The sequence below is a fragment of the Thunnus thynnus genome, chromosome 15, assembly GCF_963924715.1.
Source record: "Thunnus thynnus chromosome 15, fThuThy2.1, whole genome shotgun sequence".
In the NCBI taxonomy this organism is placed as follows: Eukaryota; Metazoa; Chordata; class Actinopteri; order Scombriformes; family Scombridae; genus Thunnus; species Thunnus thynnus.
In genome coordinates this window covers 7579208-7592569 of record NC_089531.1, presented here as the reverse complement: position 1 = coordinate 7592569, position 13362 = coordinate 7579208, and the positions used below count along the sequence as shown (strand labels likewise).

The 13362-nt window shown below is 41.4% G+C and overlaps 1 protein-coding gene across 6 annotated transcripts in view; it reads right to left on the bottom strand.

The window, feature by feature from the left end:
* Positions 1 to 13362, bottom strand: part of pou2f2a (POU class 2 homeobox 2a) — a 76777-nt gene that overhangs the window by 60467 nt on the left and 2948 nt on the right. For 4 of the 6 annotated variants that reach the window (XM_067612175.1, XM_067612178.1, XM_067612181.1 and 1 more), the window contains exons 2-4: positions 13018 to 13278; positions 10631 to 10731; positions 5753 to 5846 (exon numbers count right to left, since the gene is read on the bottom strand). In XM_067612175.1, coding sequence (XP_067468276.1) covers positions 5753 to 5807 — 55 coding nt within the window. In that variant the 5' untranslated portion in view covers positions 5808 to 5846; positions 10631 to 10731; positions 13018 to 13278. The remainder of the gene's footprint in view (positions 1 to 5752; positions 5847 to 10630; positions 10732 to 13017; positions 13279 to 13362) is intronic. The other 2 variants (XM_067612179.1, XM_067612176.1) reach the window with 2 other exon arrangements.

Below are 13362 nucleotides of genomic sequence, written 5' to 3'. Positions count from 1 at the left end.
CTCTGGCACGGCGAAGCGCTTCGGCCGGGAGACAGACAGAGATACCCAGCCCCCCTCCCCACCTCTTTTTTTTTTTTTTTTTTTTTTTTTACCCCCCCTTCCCTCCCCTCTCTACCTCGATCCCCCTTTCTCCATGTACCCCCTCACCCCAACACACACACATACACACAAACACACTTTCTCTGTCCTCTGGCAGGAAAATATTTATTTTGCACACACTTTAACATTTATTGGCACTTCAGGTTCGTGCATCTGTATATTGAATGAATATACGTGGAAATTGAAATTAATATATAGAAGCCAAGTGTTGCCTAAAGGCTATACATGTGTTAGACAGAAATATATTGATAAGGTTTGTATTAGGCTAAAACAAATTTCACCACAGGATTTATTCTTCAAGAGTCTTGAATTACTGATATTTTAAAATATACACCACCTCTACACACACGCGCACACCCTATTTGACCACTATAATCCTGTACAAGACGAGCGCAGATTCAGCCAATTGATCTTCTGATTACTTCATTATAATGAAGCCAATAATCACATCATCGCCGGCCTCCGAAAAATCGATCGCCTCTTCACAATGTGCGGACATGAATTCAAAGGGGGGGAACCTTTGATGTATATTTCAGCAGGTGGATCTGTCTCTCTCTCTCTCTCCATCTCTCTCTCTCTCTCTCCCTCTCATATAGATTTACGTGGGTCTGGCCTACGCAAGGTCACCTGCAGCACTCAACTAATGTATTTTTTTTTTCCACGCAGAGGTGAATAATCAAAGCTTCACAGCCACGGGTGTTAAATTAGTAATTATTTTGGGGCTCGAGAAGACTGCATGCGTGTGTGCGTAAAATGTGCGTAAAATGTCAGTTGAGCTGAATCCAAATTGCATGTGTCTTTCCTATTAAGGGTCGGTGAGAATGTTGTAGTTGCGTTACGTGTGTGTGTGTGTGTGTGTATATAGATATGTGTGTGTCCGAGGAGAGGTGCCTCCCGGCCATCACCTCTCCTCTCCGTAGTCTACACCACCCTGCCTGTCAGACGCACCGCCCCAATCTGCGCCGCGCATTTACACTCAAGATTATCGCCAACATAGATTTTTTTAAATAGAAAAATCTATACGCTAAATATCTCAGTCAATAAAAGAAAATCGACCAAACCGCACTCCTGTCTCTCCTTTTCTGTATGCACTCCGAGGTGGGACTGAGCTGTTAATAAGTTATCGATCAATTATGGCCCTCATATATGGAAAGGCCTCAGGCTCTTTGCCAATGCTAATGTCTATGCAGGGAGAGAAAGAAAACGTCAAACATAAGCTATCTGCTACACGGATAAAACATCACCAGAGTCCTGATCCACTGACTTTACAGCTTCTAGTATCAGACATAGTACTGCTACTAATCTAGCCATGCACTCTACTACTATTAGTACAAATACTGTGACTGTACTGCTGCTGCTGTGGCCTCTACTACAACTCCTCCTCTAACGTAACAACTATTTCAAAACCTCTATTTCCATTACTATGGCTGCTGCTACTAATAATGTTGACCTACCCTCTATTTCTACTAATACAGTGACAACTACTGCCACTACTACAGCACTTGTCCTTCTTCTTAAGCCTGTTTCCTACCATTCAGAGCATTTCTGTTACCCTGTGCAGCTTTTGATGTCATCTATGTATAGACACACGTCACAACACAAAAGAGCCCCCCCCCCCCCCAGCCCCACCACCACAATAAAATAAGCCAACTCCCCACACCCCATTGACAGATGACATCCGCGTGTCCGACGACCGAGAGAGAAGGAGGAAAAAGAAAAAGGAGCAGGAGGAGGGGAGAGGGGAGAGGAGAAGCCATATAAAGAAGCGACCGGTTGTCCCTCAAGAGCCCCCCTCTCCAGATAAGGGTGAGCGCAGAGGAGCCCCGATCCAAACTCCTTCCAGACAAAAGCAATTATTTCTTGTAGAATATAGTGTGTTTTGTGCGTCCATCGCAGGAGGGGAGGGAGGTGTGCGTGGATTTGAAGGAGAGGTGAAGAATATGGCGCGCGGCGGGCCTCATCAATAGCAATATGTTCTTTTTCCCCCTTCTGTAATATCTCTGTAATATCTATCCTTTTATAACTACTCTGCAACCTGCTGCGGTTGTTGCTTTGTCTGACATCGTGGGCTTATAGGGCCATAGTGGACTTCTGATCAGTTACACACACACACACACACACAACATGCACACATGAAGAGACAGCAGTATAACCTAAAATAGATCCTCCCTGCTACCTTTCAAACCAAACCTTTTGTTTCTGAACCCAGCCCTGAAACTAAACTGATGTACTGTTAATGATTCTAGGTTCATAATGAGATGAATGACCTCTCTGTCTCAGACTGAGAAGGCTAAATCCTAAAATCACATGACGGTTTTTCATTGACAAACATCATTCAACTAACATTCATAGCTCAAATAATCTGAAAAAGCGAGTGCATCCTTCTCAATACAAGAGGTCTATTGTAGAATTAGATCTTATTGGTCTCTATCTGTCTACTGTGTGTGTGTGTGTGTGTGTGTGTGTGTGTGTGTGTGTGTGTGTGTGAGAGAGAGAGAGAGAGTTCATTGTTAAATGGCAGTGTCATGTTGACAAATGAGTTGGTTGAATTAAATTCTCCCTCATCAATAACAAGGGGAGCCAATCAATACCAGCTTACAATTATATCACCACCACCTACCCCTGCGCTGCTGCTGTAACCGCACACACACACACACACACATACACGCACATACACGCATGCACCCACCAGCAGATAGTAAAAGAGAGAGAGGGAAGAATCATTTCCTTTCTGTAACATAGGGCTTAATAAACACTATAAAATATTCACACACGTTGAAGAAGAGAGAATGATCACTTCCGTGTTACATGCGCTCTAACAACACACACACACACACACACACACACACACACACACACACACACAAAAACACAAGCAGATAGTAAAAGAGAGAGAGGGAAGAATCATTACCTTTGTGTAACATAGGGCTTAATAAACACTATAAAATATTCACACACACACTGAAGGAGAGAGAATGATTACTTCGGTGTAACATGGACTCTTAAAACACACACACACACAAACACACACACACACACACACACACACCAGCAGAGCGTAAGAGAGAGAGGGAAGAATCATCACCTTCTCGTAACATAGGGCTTAAAAAAAACCACTATAAAATATTCACACACACACACACTGAAGGAGAGAGAATGATTACTTGGGTGTAACGTGGACTCTTAAAACACACACACACACACACACACACACACAAACACACACACGGAAGTAATCATTCATGTAACATTGACCCTAATAAACACAAACACGCACAAACGCTCTATACAAACGTTATTTTTAGCTTCTGACATTTGATCTATTTTCAGCCTCTCTCTCTCTCTCATTCGCCGTCTATGTCTCTCTCTCTCCCCTTCCTCTTGCAGACTGACTATGTAATCAATGCTGACAGATTGTCAATAGGCTGGTCCGGGCCCTGCCAATACCTCTCCTACATATCCATTATTCCTCTTAAGGCCACGGAGGACAAACACAGAAAAGAGTAAAACACAATGCTGTCAATACGCCACCTTGATACGATCATTGGGGCAGATCAATGCTCTTGCTTACAGCTCATGAGCTCGCCTCGACCTCAAGCACGCTGGAAATCAGTTAGTGTGAAAATCGGTTTGTGAATACGTATTTTCTCTCGCTGGATATCTTCCCGTGTTCTTATCTTTGTAGGCTGGGGGATTTTTTTCATGTATATTCTCTTTTATTTCACGCATAATTTTATTCCAACTTTGAAGATATTTTTTTTCCCGCTGTGAATTTCCCAGTGTTCATATTTCACACATGTTCTGCATCCTATTTCATCCTGGATTGGTTGTAATGGATTTAAGATGTAAAACGCAGGACAGCACTGAAGTGAGGGGGGTGTTGGAGGGGTTGGGTTCAGTATCGACTCTTTGCTGTCATTTCTGCTATCAGCTTCACACACAATCCTGTGTTCCACACACACACAAACACACACAAACACACAGATTCATGGGCTGGTACGTGCACAGAGACAAATTTATGTACAGGCTTAGCAGCACACGCATGCAAACACACCATAACATGCAAGAAGGCACGGAAACACCAGACTGACACACTCATGCAAGATATTCACGTACATGCAAACGCACCGTAACATGCATGAACGCCCGAAAAGTACACACGCACACACACATGCACACACACAGAAGTTTGCACAGCTATCCTTGTTAGGACATTGCATTGACTTCCATTCACTATGGGCAAGCTAACCCAAACCTTAACCATAACTAATTCATGCCTAACCCTAACCTTAACTTAACCTCAATTCACACCTTAACCAGGACCTCAGAGATGACGTTTTGCCTCATTAGGACCAGGTTTCGGTCCCCATGAAGACTACTGGTCCCGATAGGGTCGGTATTTATACTGGAAAAGGTCCCAGAGGTAACAAAAACGCACACACGCACACACACACACACACACAGAGCCTCTGGTTCTTGTGCTCACAGAGACCCAAACAGCTTAGCTTAGCGCAAATGCAGCATCAAGGCTTGAGGTAATGCCAATGACATGGATGGAGCTTTCCAGCCCATGAAGCCCAGAGTGTGTGTGTGTGTGTGTGTTCATATGTGTGTCCGTTGCAGACATGAGGGGGGGATGAGAGAGCCTTAAACACTGAGAGGATCAGACCCCTCCTGGACACCATGGAATACGATCAAGAGAAGTGTGTGTGTGTGTGTAAGAAATGATAGCGAAAGAAAGCTGCAGAAAATACTAAAAAATATGTGTGTGAGGTGAAAGGTGTAAAACTATTTTACAAAGTCTTCTAGCGGTGAAATAGCATGTCACACAACATCAGTTAGTATAAGTTAATCATTTTTGAAAGCAACATCTAAATTTTCCCATAAAATGAATTTTTCAAGTTAAAATTAATATAAAATTTTTGTAAATTAGGCAGAAATAGCCGTCCACAGATACTATTCATGTCAAAATCTTATTAGACAATAAAATTAATGAAAGATTTCTTTTTCCCCACACACACACACACACAAAAAAACAAACACACACACACTGAAGGTCTCCTATGAAAGTGCATTTTATTCACACAAACCTTATAATCCCTTTCCTTGTACTACATCAACACCATCGACTAAACTTTCGAATCCCTTTTCTGTGTCTTCCTCTCTCTGTCTTTCACTCATCCGTTCTCACACACACACACACACACACACACACACACACACACACACACACACACACAGACACGTTCATGGTCGGCCTGTGTGGTGTTCATGGAGAGAAAGAGAGACCGACACAGAGTGTGTGTGGGTAGATTTAGAAGCGGGGATCAATGAGAAATGTAGAAATCAATGCACTTAGCAGTGGGAAATCAATGGGGCCTAATCGGGATGCCAATGGCACAAGTCAAAACAATTAAGAAGGAAGAAAAATGTTTAACAACCCCGCCCCCTCCCCCTCCCCTTCCCCCCACCCTCCATCCCCACTCCACCCCAATGCTTACACAGAGGCCGAAGAGAGATGGAGGGAGCGGAGGGAAGAAAGAAAAAGAGAGGACTGGAAAGGGCTGATACAATACGAGGGATGTTCAGAATGCCGAGCGGAAGACAACGGGGATATTTGGATATTATGGATCGACGGAATTATATGCATTACCTTGTAAAATACCTGTAAAGTTGCAGGTTTGAATCCAGGTCATATGTAGCTCCATCTTTCAGCTCACTTTCAAGTCCAGGTCACTCACAATAATCTGTTAAAAAAAAGGGAGAAAGGACACATTGGACAAAGAAGGTGTGACAGAGCGTACAGATTTGATTAAAATGTAATCAAATCTCTAAAAGGTTACTTTAATGAAATTGGCCATACAGATTATAAAATTGGTGTGGGAGGGCAAGCTTAACCATTCAACAATGATAAGCTGGAATGAAAATCAAAACTCAGTCATGGATACAAAATAAGGTTGATAAAATCATAGACCTTGCGGCTTTGGTGTCAGAATGATAATCATTTTGTCAGTCATGTCAATCATGACGGCAGCATACAGAGAAAGGTAGGCCGATCTTTCCTCAAGCTACGTCCTCCATCTCCTCCTGAAAGATCCCGATGTCTTGCCAGGTGGAGGTGGGAGTGTACACGTAACGATTCATTTTACTCTCACTTGCGGATGAGACCCCGAGATGCTTGAAACAGCAACTCAATTCCAACCAGAAACAAGACAAGCCACTGTTTTGGAGTGGTGCATGCTGGAAGTCACGCTCTGATAAAAACCAGCAGAACCAGAACTATTTCCCAAATAGTTACATTCCACATCCCAAAAGCCAGTTTACGTCACCGGAGATCAATCCACCGAGTCCCCTGCTTGCCTGAGAGCTGACTCCCGGAGGGGGGGGGGTCCCCGCTTTTACTATTGTGGATGAGGTGCCTCCTATCTGTGCCAATCCAGACAGAGAGATCTTTGAGTGTCTCTTAGCACGGTCCCTCACCTGACACCAATTTGCCTTGGGAGACCCAAATATGAGCTATTACCCCCCCAGCAACACAGCCTTCAGGGTAACAACGGCACAGAAAGCCCTTCCACCATAATAACGGAGGGGAGTCTTGTAAAGGTGCAGCTTAAAGTGATCCTACGAAGGTAATATTTACCTTTTGAGATTTAAATAATCACCCTCTTTAGGCTTGAAAGGTTGATGTAAAAGCTTTGCCGGTTTCCTTCTTCACAAAGAACACCCTCTTCTTATCAGTGTTGTTGGATTCCAGTAATACAAGATTTCATTTTTTCCCCTCTGTGAAACATGACACCATTGGAATCTGACTACTTAAACCGAACACAGCTGCTTTCTCTGTGAGGAATGAAAATTACAAATTTTTGACCGCCATTCAAACCTACAGAAGGAGAGAGGGGTTTTTTTTTTTGATACTGAATAGATTTTTGGGTGGAGTATCACTTTAACGTACTGATAGAGATGAAAGGATATGAGAGTATTGACAGTGGAGCGGAGCGTGTAGAGAGGAAGAGCGAGTGCGAGAGGCAGTTTTGTCAGATGCCTACTACAACTCATAAAATCTGTCAATAAAAATATTTCATTCTTAAAAAAAAAAAAAAAAAAAAATCTGACTGATGGAGATGACACCACAACATGACACAAATATACCCCATGGCACACTGGGAGAGAGTGGAAATAGGAGAGTCAGAGAATCAGAGAGAGAAACTGAACGTAGGGCAGCCGTTGGGTTTGGTGTATGTGTGTGTGTGTGTGTGTATGTATGTGTACTATGGGGTTGTGGTAGTGGGGTTGATCTGGGGCCAATCAATAGCAGCAGGCTCTCTTACGACCCCTGAGTTCCTCCTGGCTTGGCTGGCAGGCTGAAAATCAATGGGCCGGGCCAATAACTCAGGATGGTGTGTGGATTAGTGAACTGTCAACTAATCAGGGAGTTACTGAATCTGACACCACAGCTATTAACCTATCGATATGAACTTGGCACTGACACATACTCACACCCACGGACGTATATATATATATATATATATATATATATATATATATATATATATATATAAATATATATATATATAGATAGATATGTATTGATGAACACACATACGGAATGGCACGTGAATGCCTGAAGATGGCTTATATGGGATTGCATACCTGCACGCATGTAGGACTGACACACATAATAGTGCACGCATGCACATTTACCTGTGCATACACACACCTACTGGATGTACAGTAGATACAGTATACTCACACTCTGGATGGTACTGTGTGTACGCACATATACACACAAAAGTATGACTGCATGGTTAGACCAATAGAAATTGATAAAACAGATTTCCATTGCTTCATTGTTGGGCTGCCTATCAATTATTTTCTTGATTCTCAGTTAGTTTGTAAAATGTTGGTAAATAGTGAAAAATGTTCAGTTCTCAGAACCCATTGTCACTCCTTCAATGTCCCATCAACAGTCCAACCACTAGATAACTAGTTTATTGTCAAAGAGAGTATGAAAACCAGAAAATATTCACATTTGGGAAGCTGGACCAGTGAATTTTTGCTCCAAAAATTGGTGAAACGATTGTTCGATTTTAAAAACAGTTGCAGATTAATTTTCTGTCCACTGACTAATCAATTAATCAACTAATCGTTACAGCTCTACTATGTTGTACACATACTGAGAGAAACACACACGCTAGTAGGGTGTAGTAAAAAGATTTGGAATACAGGTGTGAAAATTGGAAAAAATCCATCAATAACAATTAAAAAAAACTAAATTAACTGAAAAAATGCAACAAATTTTACTTTGTAAATCATTAATTATTCATTTGTAATGCACATAAAAAATACACATGGATATAATTTAGTATCAAGATGTGAAATATGGAAATAACTTTTCACTTGGATTATTGTACCATCAATAAACATGTATTATATTTATTCATTTTTAACTGGGAAATGTGATTTGACTTGTTGCCTACTGAAAACTAAAAAGTTGATCAACAGACGCTAATTTAGAAATGACAGCATGAGGAATACAGTATGTTAACACCTGGGAGAAAAAGCTGAAAACTAACAGCTAAGGTAACACCGTTGAGCGGAAGAGACAAAGATACAATCATGTATAACCTTTGTAATTCTGCATTATTCTGGAATAAAAACACACTTCAAATGCATTTTGAGTATAAAAGCTTCATTCAGATCACACAGAAACACACATTGATCCCTATTCAGCAGTCACAGTTCATTTAAGGATAATTTAAAATAAACAAACATTCAGTATTATTACATGTACGGCGTGGGCAGCGCTGCTTTGACCCTTGACCTCGACATTGCTGATGGCTTTGGATATTGGTGAACCAGAAATGTCAATGTATTCAATTTTTACACGTGTCGTATGTCTTAATGTCTCAATTGTGCTGCGAGTGTTGATGTTGACGACAGCTCATGCATACTAAATAAATCATTAGTGCTAATATCCATCTGATTATGCTTTAAAGAGAACAACCACTAATATGAACTCAAATCAGCTGCAATTTAATTAAATGATTACCATGTGTTTTTCTCTTTAAAGACATTATTTTACTTTACTTTCATGTCAGTTTAAAATAATCTGTATTCTCCACAGCTGAGTGCAGGTGGTTTCACCCTGAACTACATCCTTGGTTTAGTGTGATGCTTTTATCCACAATTCATATCCAGATTCCTCGGTGCTTCTTTAATATGTAGACTCTCTGGTCTTTTGATAATTTCATGTTCTTCTAGTGTGGAACTACAGGCTTATTCTGTGTCAAGGGTGCTGGTTCGTTTTACATTATTCTCTTCTATCCTTTTGTCCTTTTCTACTTTTTTTTTTCTTTTTTCTTTTTTGGAGCAAAGGGAGATTATTTTGGGGGGTAATTCCATTGAAACCGCTCTGAAATAACTTGACTTGGCATGTGCCTATACAAGGCTCCACAAAAGGCTCCAGGAATACTATTCAGTAATGGGGTAAAGCAAGGGAAGAAGCAGGACAAAAAGCCTGAGTGTGTGTGTGTGTGTGTGTGTGTGTGTGTGTGTGTGTGTGTCTCTCAGCGTGTGTGTGTGTGTGTGTTACAAGAGCAGCTGAAATGAGGGAGAAGAGAGAGAACGAAATCACCTGAGAGAAAATAAGACAGCTAGCGGGAGGAAGAAAGGATGAATGAGCAGCAGAGAAACTAGTGGAAAATAATCAAGAAGAGAAGATTGTTCTGGATATCCGACACAATTAACACTTTGTTAATTATTTCATAAAGTGATTCCACATGGAGATATTTTTTTTTTTTTTTTACAAATTTGTGTATTAATTTTGCCACAATTAAGTTTTAGGTCTGATTTATAGATTACAATTAGGCTAAATTAGATGATTTATATGAGTTTTTCATTCCACAAAAGTATATTACCCAAGATAATTTTGGCTACAAGTTAAAATTAGGCTACGAGAGAAGCGAAGCGAAGAGAGTCCGCATAACCGTAAAGAAAAAGCAAGAAGGAGAGAACAAAAAAACAAAATAATTGTCCAAAAAAATGAGTCAGAAAAGCTCCAGAAATGAGAGAAGGGGAAGTAGAGAAAGGCATTGGTTGGGGGCCAGTCCGGTCTACGCTGAGACTGCTGTCTAATGATAAGAGCTGGAGGAAGAAAGACAAAGTGAAAGAGCAGGGCTAAAAGAAAGAGGAACGGAGGCAGGTTACAGCATTACAGCCACCCAGAGAAAGGCGAGGGTGGAGGCGGGGGTGAAGGTGGTGGCGGTGGCGGGGGGGGGGGGGGGGGGGGGTTCATGGGCCTCCCACACACTCCGGATTAGGAAACATATGCAGTGGAGTAGCGAGGGATTAGGGGGTGAACGAGGGCTGGAAGAAGGAAAAGAATGTTTTTTGGGGAGGAGAGGAAGGGGAGGGGGGGGCGAAGGGGAGGGGTGGAAACACAAGTGCTCGGCCAGGCGTATTTCCACCCCGCTTTCATCCTCCATCCCCTTCTCTACCTTCCTCCTCCTCCTCCTCCCTCCCTCCCACTCACCTTCATCTTTGAACCTCTGGGATGACGAGATTGGTGTGCAAGGACTCCGAGACAAGGGAGGAGGCCGCTTGCCGGCGCCATCCTTTGATTGTGGTTATTTGCTGCAATCACAAGAAGCATTTTGGGGAAAATTGTTAGAATGAGTAGAAACCTTGAACTTAATTCATTTTCGTTTCCATATGAGCTGACCAGTGACATGTTGCTGATCTGAGTGCTGAGTGTTTTCTTTCAGGGAAAAAGAACAGCAAACAGACAGTATTCAGAGTCTGTCAGGTTAAGGTTTATCAGACAGAATAAAAATAAGAAGAGATGTTACTCTCAGTTATTATTATAACTGTGACAAATCTTTTTTTGAATTGTTACTGTTTCTCTGGCTGTGTCCAAAAATCTCTCCTTCGTCCACTCATTAATAATCTCTGATATGACAGACACCCAGCAGTAAATTTAGACTTTGGACTCTTATAACTCCATGTCATTTTGCATCATCAGTGACAGCTGTTGTGTTCGCACAATATTCACACATGTAAACGTGTCTAAAATGTGACGCCACAGACCTCAGACACTGGTCAAAATAACTGTAGACATACCCAAAGTAACACATTAGTGCATTTACTTATACTAACAAGATCATATTCAATAACATTATATTCAAATACTGACGCTGTCCTTTAAATAACGTAACTGGGTTATCTGACTCAAATCAAGGTTAAAAGCTGTGTCAGCATAACTCAATTACCTGACCCAGATTACTCATCAATCTTTCAAATTACTGTCTTTAAATTTGCTTAAATTACTTTAAACTCTATGGTCTGTTTTTTTCTACATGTTTTTATTCTTCACATGTGCCCATCTGCCCATACTGCAAAGTTAGTTTCCTTTGGGGATAATAAAGTTAATTAAAAAAACTACAGTGACATGCATTGAAGTGCTAATTTGTCAGCGGAAAAACAATAAACACCAACAAATCCCCCCAATTTGTAGATTCCAATCGGCTCATATCACAAATATCGCCAGACTCAAATGCAAATATCAAACACACCTTCAGGAAAACTTAGTAGGGGTTTGTTAATTCACAATAATATTAGCTTGCACATGAAACATAGTGAATGACGCTTGATCTTTAATCATGCCAATATTTTATAAAAATTATAATGGACATTGTAAACTTTTTAAGTGCAACAATTAATTTTGAAAATTTCCCTCCAAGATATGGATTTTTAAGGTTTTTTCACTAAGTATAACTACGTACATAATTTCTAAAAATAAAATGACATTTCTCCTTTACAATCAAAAACATTTCCTGCATTATATCGTGAAACTGGCCGCAACTGGCTACAATATGTGCGCGTAAATGTCCCCTTGACTGTAGGGCTGCTGTACACGGGAGAGTCTGCAAGCCTGTGTGTGAGCTCATACTTGTGTGTGTGTGTGTGTGTGTGTATGTGTGTGTGTGTGTGTGTGTGTGTGTGTGTGTGTGTGTGTGTGCGCGCATTAGTGGTGTTACAGGGGGGTCATGAGTCAAGGTCATGTGATAATTTGCCAGAAAGCCAGAGAGAGATGAAGGGATGGAGGGACAGTGGAGCAGAAGGAGAAAGAGAGGGAAAAAGTAAAAGAGAAGGATGAAATGATGGCAAAGTGATACCAAGAAGGAAGAGGAGTCCAATCACCGAGGAAGAGGAAAACCTGCAACTATCCTTCAATCTGTCATCGTTCTCTTTTTTCCCAATTTTCTTTCAGTTGTCTGTTGTTTTGTCTCTGTAATTTTTCTCCCCCTTCTCATTTCATCCACTTTTTGTCTTTTTCCCACATCTTTCACTTTCTGTAGTTTTGAAAAGAAACATGGAAGTTTTATAGAACATATTTGTTTACATGTTTACCCACATGTAAACAAATACACTAAAGTAACAGCTCTCTGGTTTTAAAAAAAATCATAAAATATTTCCACCAGCCTCCATTCTCCCTTGCCTTAATCCCTCTATCACACACACCAAATTTTATATTCAAAAAAATTGACCAAATTTCTTCCTCCCTAAACACTCTTCCTCTCTGTATCCTCACATACACACACACACACACACACACACCCCTGGCCCAGAGAGGTCGACCTTTGAGGGATGAGGTCAGGCGTCTGGGATGAAGTTGACCTTTGACCTGAAGGGCGCGACCGCTCGTGTGCATCCTAACCAGCTGGACAATGAGCCAGCCGTCCAACCTTCGCTGTGTCTGTTTAGGAGTGTGTGTTTGCAAGTAATGTATGTTTATGTGTGTGTGTGTGTATCAATATATCAATATATCTGTGTTTGCGTGTGTATGTTTTGGTGCTTTTATGTCTTGTGAATACATGTTCTTATGTGGTTGATCATATGTATGTGCGTGTGTGTTTATACTGAGAAATTGGATTTATCTCCTCAGTTTCAGAGGGACAGGGTCATGTCGCTTGTTACTGCCGCTGAATAACAGAACAATATTGATCAGGCCGAGGTCATCCATTGACGAATCCTGTCTTTAGTCTTTCCTGCTAACGCTCATCACTTCCTGTCTTCTTCCTTATTCGGGGTTAATATCTCATTAACTGCTGTTATCGCCACCCCGGTCACCACGGCAACAGCCATCGGGACATGAGCTGACAATTCCCCGTAGCCTGCATCCTGCAGATCAGACAAGCAATGACCAGATTATTGGAAATCAATCCAGGGGAGTTACTGTTTCCCTGACCTCCCCGGCTTCATTTC